The sequence below is a fragment of the Macrobrachium nipponense genome, chromosome 9 (genome assembly GCF_015104395.2).
Source record: "Macrobrachium nipponense isolate FS-2020 chromosome 9, ASM1510439v2, whole genome shotgun sequence".
Classification (NCBI taxonomy): domain Eukaryota; kingdom Metazoa; phylum Arthropoda; class Malacostraca; order Decapoda; family Palaemonidae; genus Macrobrachium; species Macrobrachium nipponense.
In genome coordinates this window covers 13,120,839-13,138,010 of record NC_061110.1, presented here as the reverse complement: position 1 = coordinate 13,138,010, position 17,172 = coordinate 13,120,839, and the positions used below count along the sequence as shown (strand labels likewise).

Below are 17,172 nucleotides of genomic sequence, written 5' to 3'. Positions count from 1 at the left end.
TTACGGTAGTACTCGACCGGGCCCTACCGTTATCTCCGTAAGGATCCCCTGCAGAGCCTCCATCTTCTCGTCGGCATTTTCCTCGCTTTCCAATATACTTTTTATGTAGGAGCTAAAGACCTCGTCATCTGTGTTTAACCCGACTAGAGTGTCCTTCAACCAAGCGTCGAAATCGCATGGTAGAGCTTCCGCCATGTCTTGTTTTGATCTGGGCCGAGGAAGCCATAGCGTGAACATCCAAGCTCTGTATTCGGTAATGTTCTTGTTTTAATTTTAGATTGATGGCATTTTTACCTAAAGCACATGGCTTTAAACATTTCTGCATAATTTATTAATTATGTGTTTATACTTTTGCTGCATTCAGATGATTTGTGCATTTAATTTTTGAGCGGATCTCTGTCTCTACCTTTGATTGCTTCAGAGTATGAATCTTCCAAGATTTTTCAACAGAATGTTCTGGTGTTCAGACAACTTATGTTGCTAATTTAATCTTGAGTTTCACTGATGAATATAATCTTAAATCACATAAAAAGTTAATAATAGTATCAAAGTGTTAAATATTTCTATTGAATTGTTTTGTTAAATGCCGGGCGTTTGGAAACTCTCAGTGGTCACATTAAATATTGTTTCTCAACATGTCCGGGCAATTGGTGTAAATGTTCACAGTGACTGGAGTGTTGATTTTTATTTGAAGGTTATGAGATGAATATCACTTACATTTTTTAGGATTCATAGATTTTTTGCTTTTGCAAGCCTATACGATTATAGTGTCCTTTGCCGACTCGAGCAGTTCTTAGAATTGTCAATAAAATAATTCAGATCACTACACATAAGATTGTATGGTAGTTATTCGCTCTTCCTTATAGGCAGCATGGAAGGAGTGTTAAACTCACTTGGCCGTGGGACTAATTGTACACCAGGAAGATGGACAGTTAGTGGGCTCGAGCTATTTTTTTTTTTTTGTTTTTTTTTTTTTTTTTTTTTTAGATTGTAAAGGGAGCAAACGTTTATTTTATCCTTCAACTGGCTCTATACAATAACACAGAAAAATCGCTGGTCTATTTAATTTTGCAAATATAGCGATAGTCAAATTAAGGTGATTTTGCATTCGCAGTCAGGTTTCACTCAGACCAGAATGATATATATATATATGTATATATATATATATAATATATATATATATATATGAAATCACCAGATCACAATGATGTATATATGCAGATAAACCACGGGAAAATGAGAAACAAGGTATCAACCCTGACCAGTGTCTGTTTAAGTTTTCTAAGTCGTCCTCCTCAAGAAGACTGTTACATAATGTTGTTGTTTCGCTATACATATCATTTATAATCCTTTTCCAAGGCACATTTTCCCCCCTGCAACTCCTGACTTCTTGCCTAGGCAATCGAGCAAATGCTTTCTCAAGATCTACAAATAATAGACGTAGTTCCTTTCCTTTTTCCCTATATTTCCCATGACTTGTCGCAAAACAAAGATGGCATCTGTTGTCCCTTTTCCTGGCATGAAACCAAAACGTTCGTCACTTATAGATGTTTAATTCTGCTGGGAAAAAATATTTGCTCCTAATTAGCAGGAAAAATAAAATAAGAGCAGCAGACTTGTTACTTGTTAGCGTTTGAGGGCAGTGCTTCAGTTCAGACCTAGTAACATCACCGGTGTGGTGGGTTCACGACTTTGCTGTTAGGCCTAGGTATAAGAACCGATTTGAAATTTACAGATTCTGTTTCATTCTTAGCGAGATAAATAATTGACATCACACTACGTCAAGTGTGAAAGTCTTCCGCGTTACTCATGTTTTCGCTTCCAGTATATTCAAAACTATCCGAGGGTTAGAAGCGTAGACTAATAACTCTAAGCTTTGAAGATGGAAATTGCACACTGTCCACTGAATTACCCCTTTCTGCCACCTGCAGAGCCTGGTCTATGTCTTCGTTGAGACCGATATTTGTAATTATTTTTATGTGTAAGAGAAAGAAGTCTAAGGACAGAGTAACTCATGTATAATATAAATTCTGCTGTTGCACTACAGCATTTGATAAAGTTATAATGATATGTAATGAGTTTCTACGTCTTTTCTGTGTAGAACCATGAGTCTACTGTTTACTCTTGCCGTCGTCCACCCTGGGCAAGCAAGTAAATCTTGTTCATATTACCTGGTTCATCAACTTTCTTGAATTCTACTGTCAAGCTTTGGAATTCTCTCTCTCTCTCTCTCTCTCTCTGGTTTTTCCTGACAGCGTCTTCCTTCCTTCAAGGGTTCAAGGGGTATAGGTATATTGCTTCCACCCTTCTCATCCTGCTATCCTTTACTTTACACAAAATTCTGGGAAAACTTTAATGGTGTAAAAAGTTGAAACAATACAAGACCAGGCAATAGATTTATGGGGATAAACTCACTAGACAGCAAGCTTTCAAGATATACTAAAGATAGCTATATTCTTTTCTTTGGCAAATGAAGTATTTGATCATCAAACATTTCGTTTAAATATATAATTAGAATGGATTATTCAAAGAATTTGTATCTGTACATATCAGAATCTGTATTAAGAAGTCATTCGATAACAGCAAAATAGTGTATTCTATTTTTTCCATACATATTTCCCTTCTAAGGTCTTTCAAAACGGCAGTTTTGATGTCATTTATGATATTCAACTTTAAACTTGAATTAAGAGGGGGAAATCTTTTTATAGGAACACGGGAATTGAGTTCTTTGATATAAATAATTTGTTTTTCTCCTTTTTTCGAATGATTTCTCCAACGACTATATTAATAAATGAACATATAAATGGTGTCATTCTAAACAGAAAATTCAAAGTGTGGTTTTTGTAAACTGTAGCATATCTTCCATCGACTATGATGGGCGACATACGTTTAAGCGCAATAGCACATGTTCAGTAAGAAATCCCTTCGCACTACAATAGTTACATTAACAAAACTAACGAAATCTCTATAGCGTAGAGACTGAAATGGAGTAATGTATTGCATAGTTTATGAATATTTTCGTTCAAACACACTTTACCCATTTTCTGCAACAACCTCTCTTGCGGTGTTGCCAGCATTGATTTTCTCTCGGCAGTCTTTAAACTGTCGTTGACACCCTTTCGAATAACTGTTTCCAATTAATCGATGGTGCCGATGACAGCCGTTCGAAATTAGCAATCAATGATGCGATGCACTACGGTGCTGAAAACAGTTTAATTAATAGAAATGGGTAAAATGGAGGGGCTGGAGCGATTTCGTCATCAGGAGAGTGTTGGCAACGACAGCGGCGGGGTTGCCACCACCTGAGGGACGAGTTCGGTGCACAACCGACCTCTTAAGAGTGACGCAAGGTTGTGTCCCCCGACGAAAAATTTCGGTCCTGTCCTGTGATCGCGACGCCACAAAAGGGCAGCCGGTGTATTCGGTGTTCGATAGGTTCTAGTGCATGCCAGATCGTCCCGCGAAGATGTTCAGCCTTTGGTACGCCGTCCTGGGATACCAGGAGTACTGTCATCTGAGGTGAGGTTCTAGGCACTTCTTCCAGGATGGGTGTGTAACTGTGTAGCTGTGTGTTGTGTGTGTACCATCATCGCCTGCTTGGCACTGTGGTGCGATTGTACCTTATTAATGAATATACGATGCTTCTCAAAGCGTTCCAATAACTGTCTGACAAATTAAAAGGCTAATTATATCGACGTACACGGCTGACTAGGTCTAGGTCCGTTTAAACTTCGATTTGTGTGTAGACCCACGTGGTTTGTTCGTGTGCACATGTACACGTACTTCAACGCACACACGCACACACAGTCGATTACAGTCAATCATATTCATTCTTAAAGAGGGCTGCGAGATGATTCATGGTGTCTCGCTTCATATTCGGGCAATGTAGGCTCTGCTTTAGAGATGCTGCATTTGGCTTTTGCTTGTAATAATTTTTTTTCTTTGGGAAGATGCAGTAATCGATGTTCGGTGTTCACGGTTCGGAGTGTTGTAATGTATCTTTAAAATACATAGTCCTGAGGCGATGCTTATTTGGTACATATGTCAATTTTCTCTCTTCTCTCTCTCTCTCTCTCTCTCTCTCTCTCTCTCTCTCTCTCTCTCTCCGTACACATTGATCTTGAAGACCTATAATATATACGTTTCATATATTTTAATGCATAATTTGTATGCAGTGCCTTACACAATAAGTTATATAATTTATTGATACCCTCTCTCTCTCTCTCTCTCTCTCTCTCTCTCTCTCTCTCTCTCTCTCCGTATATAAAACAAACATAGGCCTACATCCTTTGATTCTTAGACCCCATATATGTACTTTTCAAATATCATAATGCATACAAATATCATAATGCATAATTTGTATGTAGTGCCTTACACAATATGTTATATCATTTATTGATTCTCTCTCTCTCTCTCTCTCTCTCTCTCTCTCTCTCTCTCTCACCTCTCTCTCTTTCTCTCTCTCTTCTCTCTCTCTCTGTATATAAAACAAGCATAGGCCTACATCCTTTGATCTTAGACCCATATATGTACTTTTCATATATCATAATGCATAATTTGTTTGCAGTGCCTTACACAATGTTATATCATTTATTGATAGTCTCTCTCTCTCTCTCTCTCTCTCTCTCTCTCTCTCTCTCTCTCTCTCTCTCTCTCTCTCTCTCTCTCTCTCCACATACACACACGAAACAAACATAGGCCTACAATTTTGATCTATGTAGATGTTAGGCATAGTAGATCTTAATGCGTACATATGTATACAGTGCCTTACAAAATACGTCTGCATATGTGCGAAAGTGCGGAATTGTGATGTTACGTTTAGTTTTAGTTTTAGCTGGCCTTATGCCAGCAGGGGCTCTTGCTCATAGAGCACCGTAACATGATGTTACGACAGACGTGATAAAGCAGTTCTGCCGCGAATGAGTCAGAGTTGGTTCACGGGAGCGATATAGGCTTCCTTCTACAAGAATTCATGAAGCCTCCACCCAATAGTGAATTGTACCTGGTAGTTAGGCCATTTTGGTGGGTCACTGTCCGGGTGACGTTCGGTGAAAAAGAGGTGCACACGTCAGGCCTATGTTAGGCCTATATCCGTGGGTCTCGGCCTCTTTAAATTTAAGCAGATCAGGGACATATGCCAACAGGGATATGCACCCTAGCCTAGCTATCCCTCGAGCTATCCTATCATGGGATGACCTCCCCTGACCTCTTACGAGGGTGGCTGGCTTCAGATGGGTCTACTCTCCGTATTTTTGTAACTTTACCTTTCTCTGCAAGCAATATTTCAGATAGTGCTCTTGATTTTGCACATGGCTGGCCTCTTATAGTAATATGTACAATGTAAACATTGTGTCGACGTTTCTTCGTCATTTCTTTTTTGAAAATCTTTCGTCAGTAACATCTGGAATTCTCTACCTCTCCTCTTTGGGTTTAGCTTGATGAGGTTACGCAAGATAATGTGCCTTGGAAAGTATACCACAAGTGCTGCATATTTTCGTATGTTCTTCCTGAACTTCAAAAGGAAAAAGTAATTGTTTAAATGTACAGTAAGTAAATATCAGTATGCAAGGTAATATTTGAGGCTTGACACTCTTAGTCCTACTTGGCTTGGTAGTTGCCAGTAACATGAGCAAAGATCAGCTTAGATCTGATGTCTGGTTGAGCCTAGGCCTAATCGAAGGAAAACATGACCTTTAACTCACCTTTTGAAGGATTAGGTGTTGAAAGTCAGGGAAAATACAGTCTGGAAGATTTTTCTAAGATTTTGCCACCAAAGGGAGGGAAAGTGTGCAAAACGTTGCATTTGCTTTGCAGATTTGCTACCTCAGTTTGTGATATAAACAAAGCTTTCTACTCAGGCTGAATATTTATATCTGTGAATGAGCATTCACTACTGTGACAAGCCTGTATTATATAGAAGGTATAACTTTTATAGCCTTGCCTGAGTTTTGTTGTTGTTGTTTTTGATTAAGCTGACCTTGTGTCAGCACGGGCTCTCTGCACTATTTAACTTTTGCCCCTAGTCTCTGTCTGCAGATAGCAAGCATGGTTCTCTCAGCACTGGGTATTTTGATGCACAGGGACTTTGGTGATATTGCATCCAAAATGGTCGAAGGATATATCTGACAGAAATGCTACATCTGGTAACATTTTTCCGTTTAACCATTTAGTTACTAAATCCATACCTTAATTTCTCCGAGAAAAGCTACCTTAAGGGTAAAGAGACTGTCATTTGCTGATCACAGTAAATTTTTTTTTTTACACAAGGCTAGACCAAAAGGGATTGGATTCTGTCTGTTCTTGTGCCCATGAACCGTACTTTTGGGGTTCATATATTTGTTCTCACGCTATTATAAAATTTTTTACCAAATCACTCCACTACCTTTCTCTCCGTATAAGGGCGTACTGTCGTCTTTCACGGCCCGTGGCACGCTGCAGGCGTTACGTACTTCAGTTTCTTTGCAGTTTCTTTGGTATATGTGTCAGTGCTTGGCCTAAATTTTGCAATCTAATTATTCCTCTCCCTCTCTGCGGTACTTTGACTGGGAGGATGTAAGAATTTCATCCAGTTATATTCTACGAGTCATTTTTACAACGTACACACGAAACAGTTATCCTTTAACCTGTTCGTCTTCCATTCGCTAATTCATGCTCAAGGTCCGCTCAGTCCTATAACTCATTTAATCCACCGGCGTCGCTTTTTCTCGCTTCAATTTTATTTGTTTTATTATATCTGGACGAGGTCTCTCTTCTTCTGTCTCTTTCTTATATTGCCAAAAACGTTTCTGCGATTCCTCTGAAGATGCCGTACGTATATTGCATTCTGTGTAGCTCGACACTCCGTCTCTATTAGACCTATCCGCCATCAGCCTCGTCCTCATAGCTTCACGACCCCTCCCAAATACCTTTGCAGTGAGTGTGAGAGTCTAGTAGATACGTTTGTCGCGTGTATGTATCTGTCATTTAATTGTGTTTACGATGCAACCCGCTAACTGAGAAGCTGACAGCTCTCCAAAAGCATCTTCGTTATACTTCGGAAGCCTCAAGTACTTGACAAAGCTTTCAAACTAATGGCAAGTAATTATGTTTTTTTTCTGTGATGTAGTGTTCATTAATATACTGGAATTTTTTTTTTAAAGAACACTTAACCTCTTCAGCGTTCGTGTATTTATGAAATATACTTCTTTGAAGTATATTTCATTGTGGACTTTTGCTTTTCATTTGTGGTTGTTAAAGTGTCCTCAGAAACATGCAATTGCTTTCAAAAGGAAAATTGTTGCTATATTAGATCAATTGTTTTGCCTACAGCGTGCAGATTTTAGAATAGACCACATTTAGCATGTGTTTCGTAGAGCGCATTTATTCCAGAGTCAACAGACATTAAGAAGTTATTTAAGTAATTTTATTACTTAGTTTTCATAATATCGTTTGCTAGGTAACAGTTGACAGTATTACTTTATAATAATTTTGCAGTGTTTTATTTTTTAAAGACTGGGTTACACAAGGTAGTACTCTTACTTTCTAGTCAAGAGTGTAGCTTTTTTATCTTTTATTAGAAAAATATCGGTCATTACATAATACGTGGGGTGTTACAAAATATTACAAAATTAAATATACATAAAATATCTACAATTATTATTGGTTAGAAAGAATTAGGAATCAAAATCAATGTACTTTTTGCTGAATAGATGTTCAATTTTTAAACAGTCAGAACTGATGTGTAATTAAGCTCATATCTCATGCGACATGATTCTTTTTGTATCGTCCAGATTCTCAGACTCACCGTGACGTTGCCAAGTAGTGTAAAAAAAAATTTTCTAATGTCATACATGTCTTAGAAAAGTTTGCGAATGCACAGCTAACTGTATTTCCCTTATGGTTATATAAATATGATCCCATTTATGCATTGGTATAATTCGTAATCCGTGTGATTTGAATTGATTTTTTTTATCATTGATTAGTTTAAAGTACGGTGTGATAAGGTTAGCGCTTCACATGCTCCTCGGGCTGGTCAACGTAACTACCTCTGCAGCATTATAACAGTATAACAGTGTTTGTTAAATGATCCACACTTAATTGTTTTAATAAGAGAAAGTATATTCAGAAATAGGTATGTTGTGTGAGTAATTTAAAAACATTTATTCTCATTTTACACGTAGTTACTTGGTAATTCTAGTATATACAGATATATAGGTAGGTGAAATGAGTATGTATATACAGTGTATAGGTTTAGGTATATGCATGCATATACATAGTAAATTCAAGTATGTAATATACTTAAAATAAAAAAAATGTGTAGAATATAAGCTGGCTGTGTATTGTTACAGAAATATGACAATACTCTCATCTGTTAAAATTCTTAATGTAATTCTGTTAAAATTGTAAAATATTGTATATTTTCTATAATAAAAGATAAAAAAATAAGCGCAACGGTCATCATAGCAACATTTTGAAGATAGGAGTATGAATTACAGCAAGTTTTCTTAGATTGTTGAAGTTGTAGGCTGCGTTTAAAGCTTCCTTTATGTTGCAAAATGATTTATAGGCCTAAAAATAAGCTCAGCCTTCTGAGATGTAATCTCTGCTACTAATGAATTTATTTGTAGAGATTACCTGTTCTTTGACGAATAAAAGCTGATGATTTTGATTATATGGAGAAGATGGCTATTAATCGAAATATCATAACTATTAATATCAAGGTGCATGGAACACTTGTTTTTCAACTGGCTTAAAATATTATTTTCTTATAAGTCCTTCTGCTCGCTTTTGGTGTATTTATTCTTTCATAAGGTAACTTGAAGTGCAAGAATGTGTAGATAACATCATTTGCTTTCTAGCCAGAAATTGTTAATAAAGAGATGTGAATGCTAAGTGTAATGTAAAGAAATCTAACTCACCTAGGCCTAGAAACAAAATCTTGGCTTTGAAAAAAGAATAATTGCATGGGCGAATATTTGCTATGGTAGATTCACATCAACCGTGCATTTGATGTCTAGGCCAGTCCCTTACGACGCTCCTGATTGGCTGTTGATAAGCCAGCCACAGGGCTGGAAACTCCCAGTCCTGTGATTGACTTATCAGCAGCCAATCAGGATCGTCGTAAGGGACTGGCCTAGACGTCAAATGCATGGTTGATGTCAATCTATTATAGTATGCCATCATTTTTGAAGTATTGAAGATATATGACTACTAATTTTGTATGAAAATCCAAATATTCCTCTTAACAAATATAAAATAAATGTTTTCAAGATAATTTAATTCTCTAATCATTGTAGACCTACTAATGTTACATCAGGTGGTTGTTGTTGCATGATACACTAATGATACGTCACACACGCTTTCCTCACACGTTGATATCAGTGGGCGCATTCTACTTTTGATTATACATATAATCATTTTTTCAGCGTTGAGGCGTAAAAGCAATCAAATAGGACTATTTCAAATTTCGTGCTTGCTTTGGAAGCAATGTTAATGTTACACATTTTTTTTATTTATCATTTGAATTGAAGTTTGATGACTAAGTTTTGGTCAAATGCTTCAGCGATGTGTGAACGAAAGATTTGAAAATGTTTAGTAAGGGTTTTTTTCTGAAATTTGGCTACACGTGACATTTTCTTACAGTTTTGAAATATGTGACAGATTGCTCTCTTATGAAACATATTGTGGCCTTATTGTATGCAATAATCGTTTTAGCATTGAAATAACAGATAGATATGGACCATGTTAGGTTGCCAGTTAGTGAATTTTGAACGAAATCCTATGGAGTCATGTAGCATGAGATTTGAGCATTCACTGTGCATGGGGTTAAATATATTATGTCTGAAGAGGTGCTGGAACGGAATTGCGATATATTAGTATAAGTAATATCCATGTTGTAATATAATATTGTTATATATAATTTTTTTTCTAAAATGATACAGTCAATGTAATTTTGCATTGGTGAGGTTTTAGAATTTCTTGTACTCTGGATCAGGAGTTATCATTTATTTATTTATTTTTTTTATCTTATTTATCTATTTATTTCTTCTTATCAACAAGAAATGACAAATAATGCTTGCGTTAATAGACGAGCTGGACCAATAAAAAAAAATACTAAGCGTAAATGATAAAATGTTGAAGAAAGTACTTTTCCTCACTATCATGGTAGTAGATTCACATCAGCCGTGCATCTGCTGTATGGGCCAGTCCCTTACGACGCTCCTGATTGGCTGTTGATAAGCCAATCACAGGGCTGGAAACTCTCAGTATCTCTCGAGAGTTCACTTAGGTAGGATGCATATTCCACTTCTCCTGAGGGATACGTCTTTCAAAAGTATGCCTCAGGAAAGGGGGAATATACGTCCTGCCTATGTGAACTCTCTCGAGAGAGAGACTGAGAGTTTCCAGCCCTGTGACTGGCCTTTCAAGTTTCAACAGCCAATGAGGAGCACGTCGCCAGTAACTAGCCTAGACATCAGATGCACGATTGATGTGAATCTACTATAGTACATTGAACAAAAAGCTACAATATTTATTGTGCTTCAATTCGTTTCAGTTGTGGCTGTAATAGTAACAATGCTGGGGTATATTCATGAATGAATTGGTGTAATTTAAGTAAAATGAGAAATTTAGAAGGCAAAAAAAAAAAAAAAAAAATAAAATTAAAAATAAAAGCATAATTTCTACAGAATGACGATTACGATACTGCTATCTATCACGCCATGAATTCAAACGAAACAAAAAATAAACAAAGGCACTTCACAAAATTATGTGCTTTCACAAGTTATGCCATTTTTTTTCCGGCACCAATTAAGTTATCATGGAACCATTTTCCATCATGAAATGTTTGCTGGTGTAACTATAGTAACGGAGGTATTTTTCAACTTTGTATACTTACCCCAGATAACCCTGAAACTTGAAAAAATCTTCTTGTGGGACTTAGCCTGTTTCTGGGGACCCTCTGGTGGGAAAGTATTACTTCATCCAACTGACAGAACAGCTCTCACGTAATCCATTAGACTAGGCTTAGCCAAATCATGCAATAGACTCAAACAAACTCTATACATTTTCCTTTGCTTACGGATATTCTCCCAAGCGTGTAATTGACAGCAAGTATATGCTCAAAATACAAAGACAGCCTCATTAAAAAAAAAAAATATACGTTTTTCAAGAATTGTAGGCCTACTGTTTTCGTGTGTGCTACGTGTCAACCAGTGCGGTAAGTTCGTTAATTATAATAGAATTTCCCTTCATTTTGATTGCTCACGGGAGTATCCACAAGACTATATGGATTATTTAGAACTTGCTCCAATTATACTGATTGCTGTTCGTATGCGTGAACTTACGAACAAATACTTCGGTATACGAAGAACCATCCTGCACTTTGCATGTAATCTTCAAACTCAGATTCATACGTGTACATGATATATGAAAGCCTCATTCGTATGTGTACATGTATGATATTGAAACTTTATTCATATGAATATTCATGCGAGACGTATATAATATTTCGAACACTTTTAATTTGAACGCCACTTAGACTAATGGAGGCATTTTCTTTAATATTATGGTCATTCGAACAAAATTTTTCCTTTTATCGATATGTAATAGATATCCATACACGTACTTAATTAGCCATAACTTTCTCTCTCTCTCTCTCTCTCGACATCCTAACTGAGGTGTCAGCTACAACTAGAAATTTACCGGCCCTGAATTCTATTAACAAAGAAATAATTGAGCTTTTAAACATACTGGAACGATTTTTAGATTAGTGTCATGTCATCGCTTTCTCCTAGACAGCTGACATGCGAAGGATGAACTTTGATATCTAGGAACCTGTTGGCCACTACGTGTGATCTATACCTGATTTTGTAATAATGTTAGCTGGGATGTTTTAAGCTACGTAGAAATTTGGAAGCGTTAGGCGAAGTGGTCAATGAATATATATACAAAATAAAATGTGGGACTTTAATTAAAAGTAGGGCTGTTAGACAAAAGTGGCCTCTTCTAGACCTAACCTGAATGGAATGGACCAAGACTGTAGGCCAGGTGGTGGGACCTATGAGGTCATTCAGCGCTGAAAGGGAAACTGAGAGTAGAAAGTTTTGACAGGTGTAACAGAAGGGAAACCTCAAAGCAGTTGCACTACGGAACAACTGTTAAGAGAGGGTGGAAAGGAAGATGGAAAAAAGAGAATAATAATGGAAGCACAGTAATAGGAGTGGAAGGGGTTGCAGCTTGGGGTCGGAGGCATGCTGCATAAAATCTTAAGTAATATTAGCCTGCAGTTCGCCGCTGGAAGTGCGCTGACGGCGCTACCCCTCTACGGGGGCCAACCCTGAAGGAAAGGGCTGTTATAGACGGTAAATAACGTTAATAGTGGCCGGGAAATTTCCATATTTTAGTATGAAAGGAGCACTCTCGAGAACAAACAATACGAAAGCTGAAGATCTCCACTGGAAAATGGAAGTGTGCCAAGTGCTACAATATCAGATTCTTCCTGAAGATTAAAGAGACAGTGATTGATGTCTCGTGGATCAAAATAGATATGTGGACTGGGGATAGGTCTATAGTGGTACGATTAGAGAGCTCGTCCGTATGGCTCAAGTTTCAAGGGCGATGCAGGCCCGACAAGGGACAGCTGATTCCTTTGTTTTCCTTTGTGACCGAGTTTTGCTGGAAGCATCCAGACCACCCCTACCTCCCCCGCTGCCACGAACTCCAAACACCGACCAAAAAGCCAGACTGTGTCCGTTTCGTGAATCGTGATGCTACGTAGTTTTGTGTAACTGCGTTGTCAAACCGCCCTCTCTCTCTCTCTCTCTCTCTCTCTCTCTCTCTCTCTCTCTCTCTCTCTCTCTCTGTCGTGTTAACGATATCGAACAATAACAATAACTAAATTTAAATTTTAATACAAAACAAGTCAACAGTTGGAAATGACGCCACTGGCTGACATCGACCGTCTCCTGCCACCCCGGTTTGGCGCCAAAACGTCTCCTCCTGCCTCCGCTCAGCCGTAGACCGATAAACATTCCCATGAGAATTAGACTTTGTAGAATTGCATGCAATGTGCTTGCGAGAGACTTTAGTTAGTGAGCAAATCCTCTCACACTTTGAGAGAGGCGTATCATTAGTAGACGATACATACGCAGATTTTAAAAAGGTTTACACTAGCCCACGACTAGGCCTATGATCAACATCTCAAATTGACATAATCATTCAAACGGAAAAAAAGAAGTTACACCTTCCGAAAGGTACATATTCTGAACTTGAGTAATAGCCATATAGTACTAATGCATTTATGCATGGCATGACCTTGGCGGTATAATTTCCTAATATGCTTATGACGATAATTGCACTAAAAGCTATCGCAAATTAGGTTTATGTTTTAACGTTCAGTCTCCAGGGGCTGGTAGTAAACACGACGCTTATGACAGCAATAGTCTAAATGGAGAAACAAATACAGTTATGTACATGTGTGTGTACAAATATATTTAGACATAAATCTTTACTTTTGAATATATTTCGACACGTACATAACTGTATTTTTTTTTTTCATTTCAGGACTCATGCACTATGAGTATTTTTTAATCATCCTAATGTAGGTAACTGTCATAGTATTATTAATTATAATAATAATAATGGGAATGAAGACATACTCTAAACTTAAAGAATAGTAATATTAGTTTACATATTCGCATGACAGCAATACTATCACGATGATCTAACGCAGGTGATGATAATGATAGGTTTTAAATCGACGCACAGCAACTCGAAACTAGAATAATGTTGATAATACTGATACAACGAAGGACAGTAGTGATACTAACAAGTTCTCAGTGCAGGTTACAGAAACAATAATATTAGTGACGATAAACACTCTTAAGAAATTATAGCAATAAGAATAGTTTTACCTGAATCTTCAATAAAATATATATTCAGTAACATTAATGATAGTTGATGTTTCGAAGCAAATCTCCGTTAGTTACATAATCGAATTTAATGTTTATGCAATACAGAAAAATTAAGTAACAGCTAATAGAGAGCCTTGACTTAGAGTCCCTATAGGGGCTTAGGGCTTTCAGTGCACTTCATGCGGTGTACTGTAGGCATTACTTAGATTCTTTGCAGCGTCCCTTTTGTTTACATTACTGTACCTCCGGCCCTATTCTCCTTCTTCCATCTTTCTTTCCACCTTCTCCTAACAATTGACTCGAAGTGCAACTGCTTTGAGGTTTTGCTCCTGTTACACCCTTCAAACCTTTTACTGTCAATTTCAGTTTCAGCGCTGAATGACCTTATAGGTTCCAGCGCTTGGCCTCTGGCCCAGATTTTACATTCTATTTATATTCTTACCTTAGATGAAGCCCAGTTCTGTAACCCATATTGTTGGTATCTGGTTAGCCCACAAAGCAGGAATAAAAGATGAAGAAGATGTATAAGGTTGTTTATAAAATCAAGGATTATAAAAGATAGATATATATACTGATAAAATCTTATATGGGTAACTACAGAAAAATATTTACATTAAAGTACATAGATTATTTGTAAAAAGTACAAGATAGGATTTTTGTTAAATTCTAGTAAATTTAAGTCAACTTGGATAAAATTCTGAATGTAATTCTGTTAAATTTGTAAAATATTTTATATTCTAAGAATATATATAAAAAAAGTTCTGTAACCTGATCTTCATGTCCGTTTCTGAGCCAAAGTTTCCACCATTTTGTTGAGATACTGCTGCGTCATCAAGGCCTGTACAGTCCATACTCTGTGATATATGATATTTTTAAGCGCCTCAGTGGCGTGGTTGGTTTGGTGTTTGCTTCTCCCATCGGTGGTCGCGGGTTCGATTCTCGGCCATTCCATTGAGGAGTGAGAGATGTGTATTTCTGGTGATAGAAGTTCACTCTCGACGTGGTTCGGAAGTCACGTAAAGCCGTTGGTCCCGTTGCTGAATAACCACTGGTTCCATGCAACGTAAAAACACTATACAAACAAACAAACGATATTGCAATTGATCAGTATAACCTCTCTCTTAGTTTATTTTACTTTATATAGCTGCTTGATATGGTGGTCTCAGCTCATGAATAGATAGATCCAACTTTGCGCTTAGTTTGCCTATAGTCATGTAAAGTTCCTCGTTGGACTCGTGGTTCTATCGCTCGCCTACCATTCAGGTGGTCCGAAGTTCGATTCTCTGCTCTGCCAACGAGGAGTCAGGTGAATTTATTGCTGGTGATGGAAATTAATTTCTCAATATAATGTGGTTCGGATCCCACAATAAGCTGTAGGTCCCGTTGCTGGTAACCAATTGGTTCTTAGCAACGTAAATAAAAATATCTAATCCTTCGGGCCAGCCCTAGGAGAGCTTTTAATCAGCTCAGTGGTCTGGTTAAACTAAGATAGACTTAACTTTTCACTTAGTCAGGACTATATATATTCCAGGGAGGAAGTGGTTATCCAAGTGTGTGTAGGGAGGCTAGATTCTACAGGATTGTATTGAATAGTTTGCCTGTAGTCATGTGCTCCCATCCAGGGTAGAAGCGGCTATCCAAGTGTTTTTGCTGATAGATTAAAATTTACATTATAATGCTGGATGCCTGTTGTTGACATTGCTGCGTAGCTACCCTAAAAAAAAGCATTGAATAGTTTTATCATCTAATAGTGCTTAATTGGGAATAGCAGTACTGATTTCTTTGAACTTACCTGCTTCAGACGCCAACACTAAAGCTACCCTCATGTATGATACCATAGACAGCCGTGGATTATTTTCATTGCCTCATTCTGTATGGCTTCAAATTTTGCCCATTTCGGATTTTGTATGGCTCTCAGAGTGCCTATTCTAGTGTTATAAGTGACTTGATCACTCACAGTCCAAAGGGAAAGACAGCCCTTTTGACTGACTTGTTAAACACTGAGCAGAGCGATGAGAAACGCAGTATGCCTCATTCCTGTTTTTCTTGAGGTAGATTGTACATGACAGCTATTTATGGAGATGGTGTTAGGCGCCTAGACATGCTAATGCATCGAAGCTTTTATCGATGTAATTTATTTCTTACTCTGTCTTGCAAGGGTCACACGTTCCCATTGCCCTAAGAAATAAACCTGTTAGAACCCCTATTTTTATATCATGACTGTGAAAAGAGAAGAGTCATGATATAAAAATAGGGGTTCTAACAGGTTTATTTCTTAGGGCAATGAGAACATGTGACCCTTGCAAGATAGAGCAAGAAATAAATTACATCGATATAAGCTTCGATGCATTAGCATACCCGGAATGGTTCAGAAAAAGGGCACTCAACAAAGCTAGAAAAATTTTTTACAGAGCAAATGTAGAGAGTACATGGAATAAAGAAAACAAGAAAATAGTTGCCCTCCCTTTTATGCCTAAAATGAAACAAATCACTTGAAAAATGAAAGAAAGTAAATATAAGTTTGTATATACCTTTGATAATACCGTAAAAAACAAAGTATGTAAAAATAAATTGGAAGGAGAAGACAGTAATACAGATGATGTAGCAGGGGTATACATAATCAATTGCAACAATTGTGGAGACAGATATGTGGGAGAATCAAGTAGGGGAATAAGGACTAGAATCCAAGAACATAGAAGGGCAGTACAGCTTAACTCTCAGGGGAGTGCTATAGCTAGGCATTGTTGGGAAAATGACCATAGGATGGATTTAAAAAACAGTAGGCTTATATACAAAAGCAACAAAATTAGTCACAGGAGGGTAATAGAAGGTGCACTTATCAGAGAGATTAAAGTAATAGAAGGAAACAAAGGTTTTACCTCAGAAGATCCCATAAGCCGAGCTTTGATATTAAAAGAAGCTAAGATTGACCCTGCTGACCTGGAGATTAGGTGTCCTGCCCAACAGACTTTTGGTGACCACTCCCTTACCACAAGGGTTAATCCTAATGACCATCAGCTCAGGATATCAGAGCGACAAGAGGGGGTTGGCATCTCTCAAGGAAACCAGAACAGCCATCACATAAATGACAGCTCAACGAGAAGAAGTTCCAGAAGACTGCTGGGCCTTGACCCAGGCTAACATCCCAAACATCTCTTGAAAATGGGCCACAGATAGGGCTTGAAAGTACTCGAGTGTGGAGTAAAATTAAATGCAAATACTTAGAAGTAAACAAGTTACAAACTGATTTTGTGGGTTTCTTTTTCAATAATAATAATAA

The 17,172-nt window shown here is 37.5% G+C and overlaps 1 protein-coding gene across 1 annotated transcript in view; it reads right to left on the bottom strand.

Moving 5' to 3' along the window:
- The window catches only part of LOC135217929 (coiled-coil domain-containing protein 43-like), a 45,562-nt gene extending 45,335 nt beyond the window's left edge, over positions 1–227 (bottom strand). The window contains exon 1 of the mRNA XM_064254019.1: positions 28–227. Coding sequence (XP_064110089.1) covers positions 28–195 — 168 coding nt within the window. The 5' untranslated portion in view covers positions 196–227. The remainder of the gene's footprint in view (positions 1–27) is intronic.
- Between the last annotated feature and the right edge of the window lie 16,945 nt (positions 228–17,172).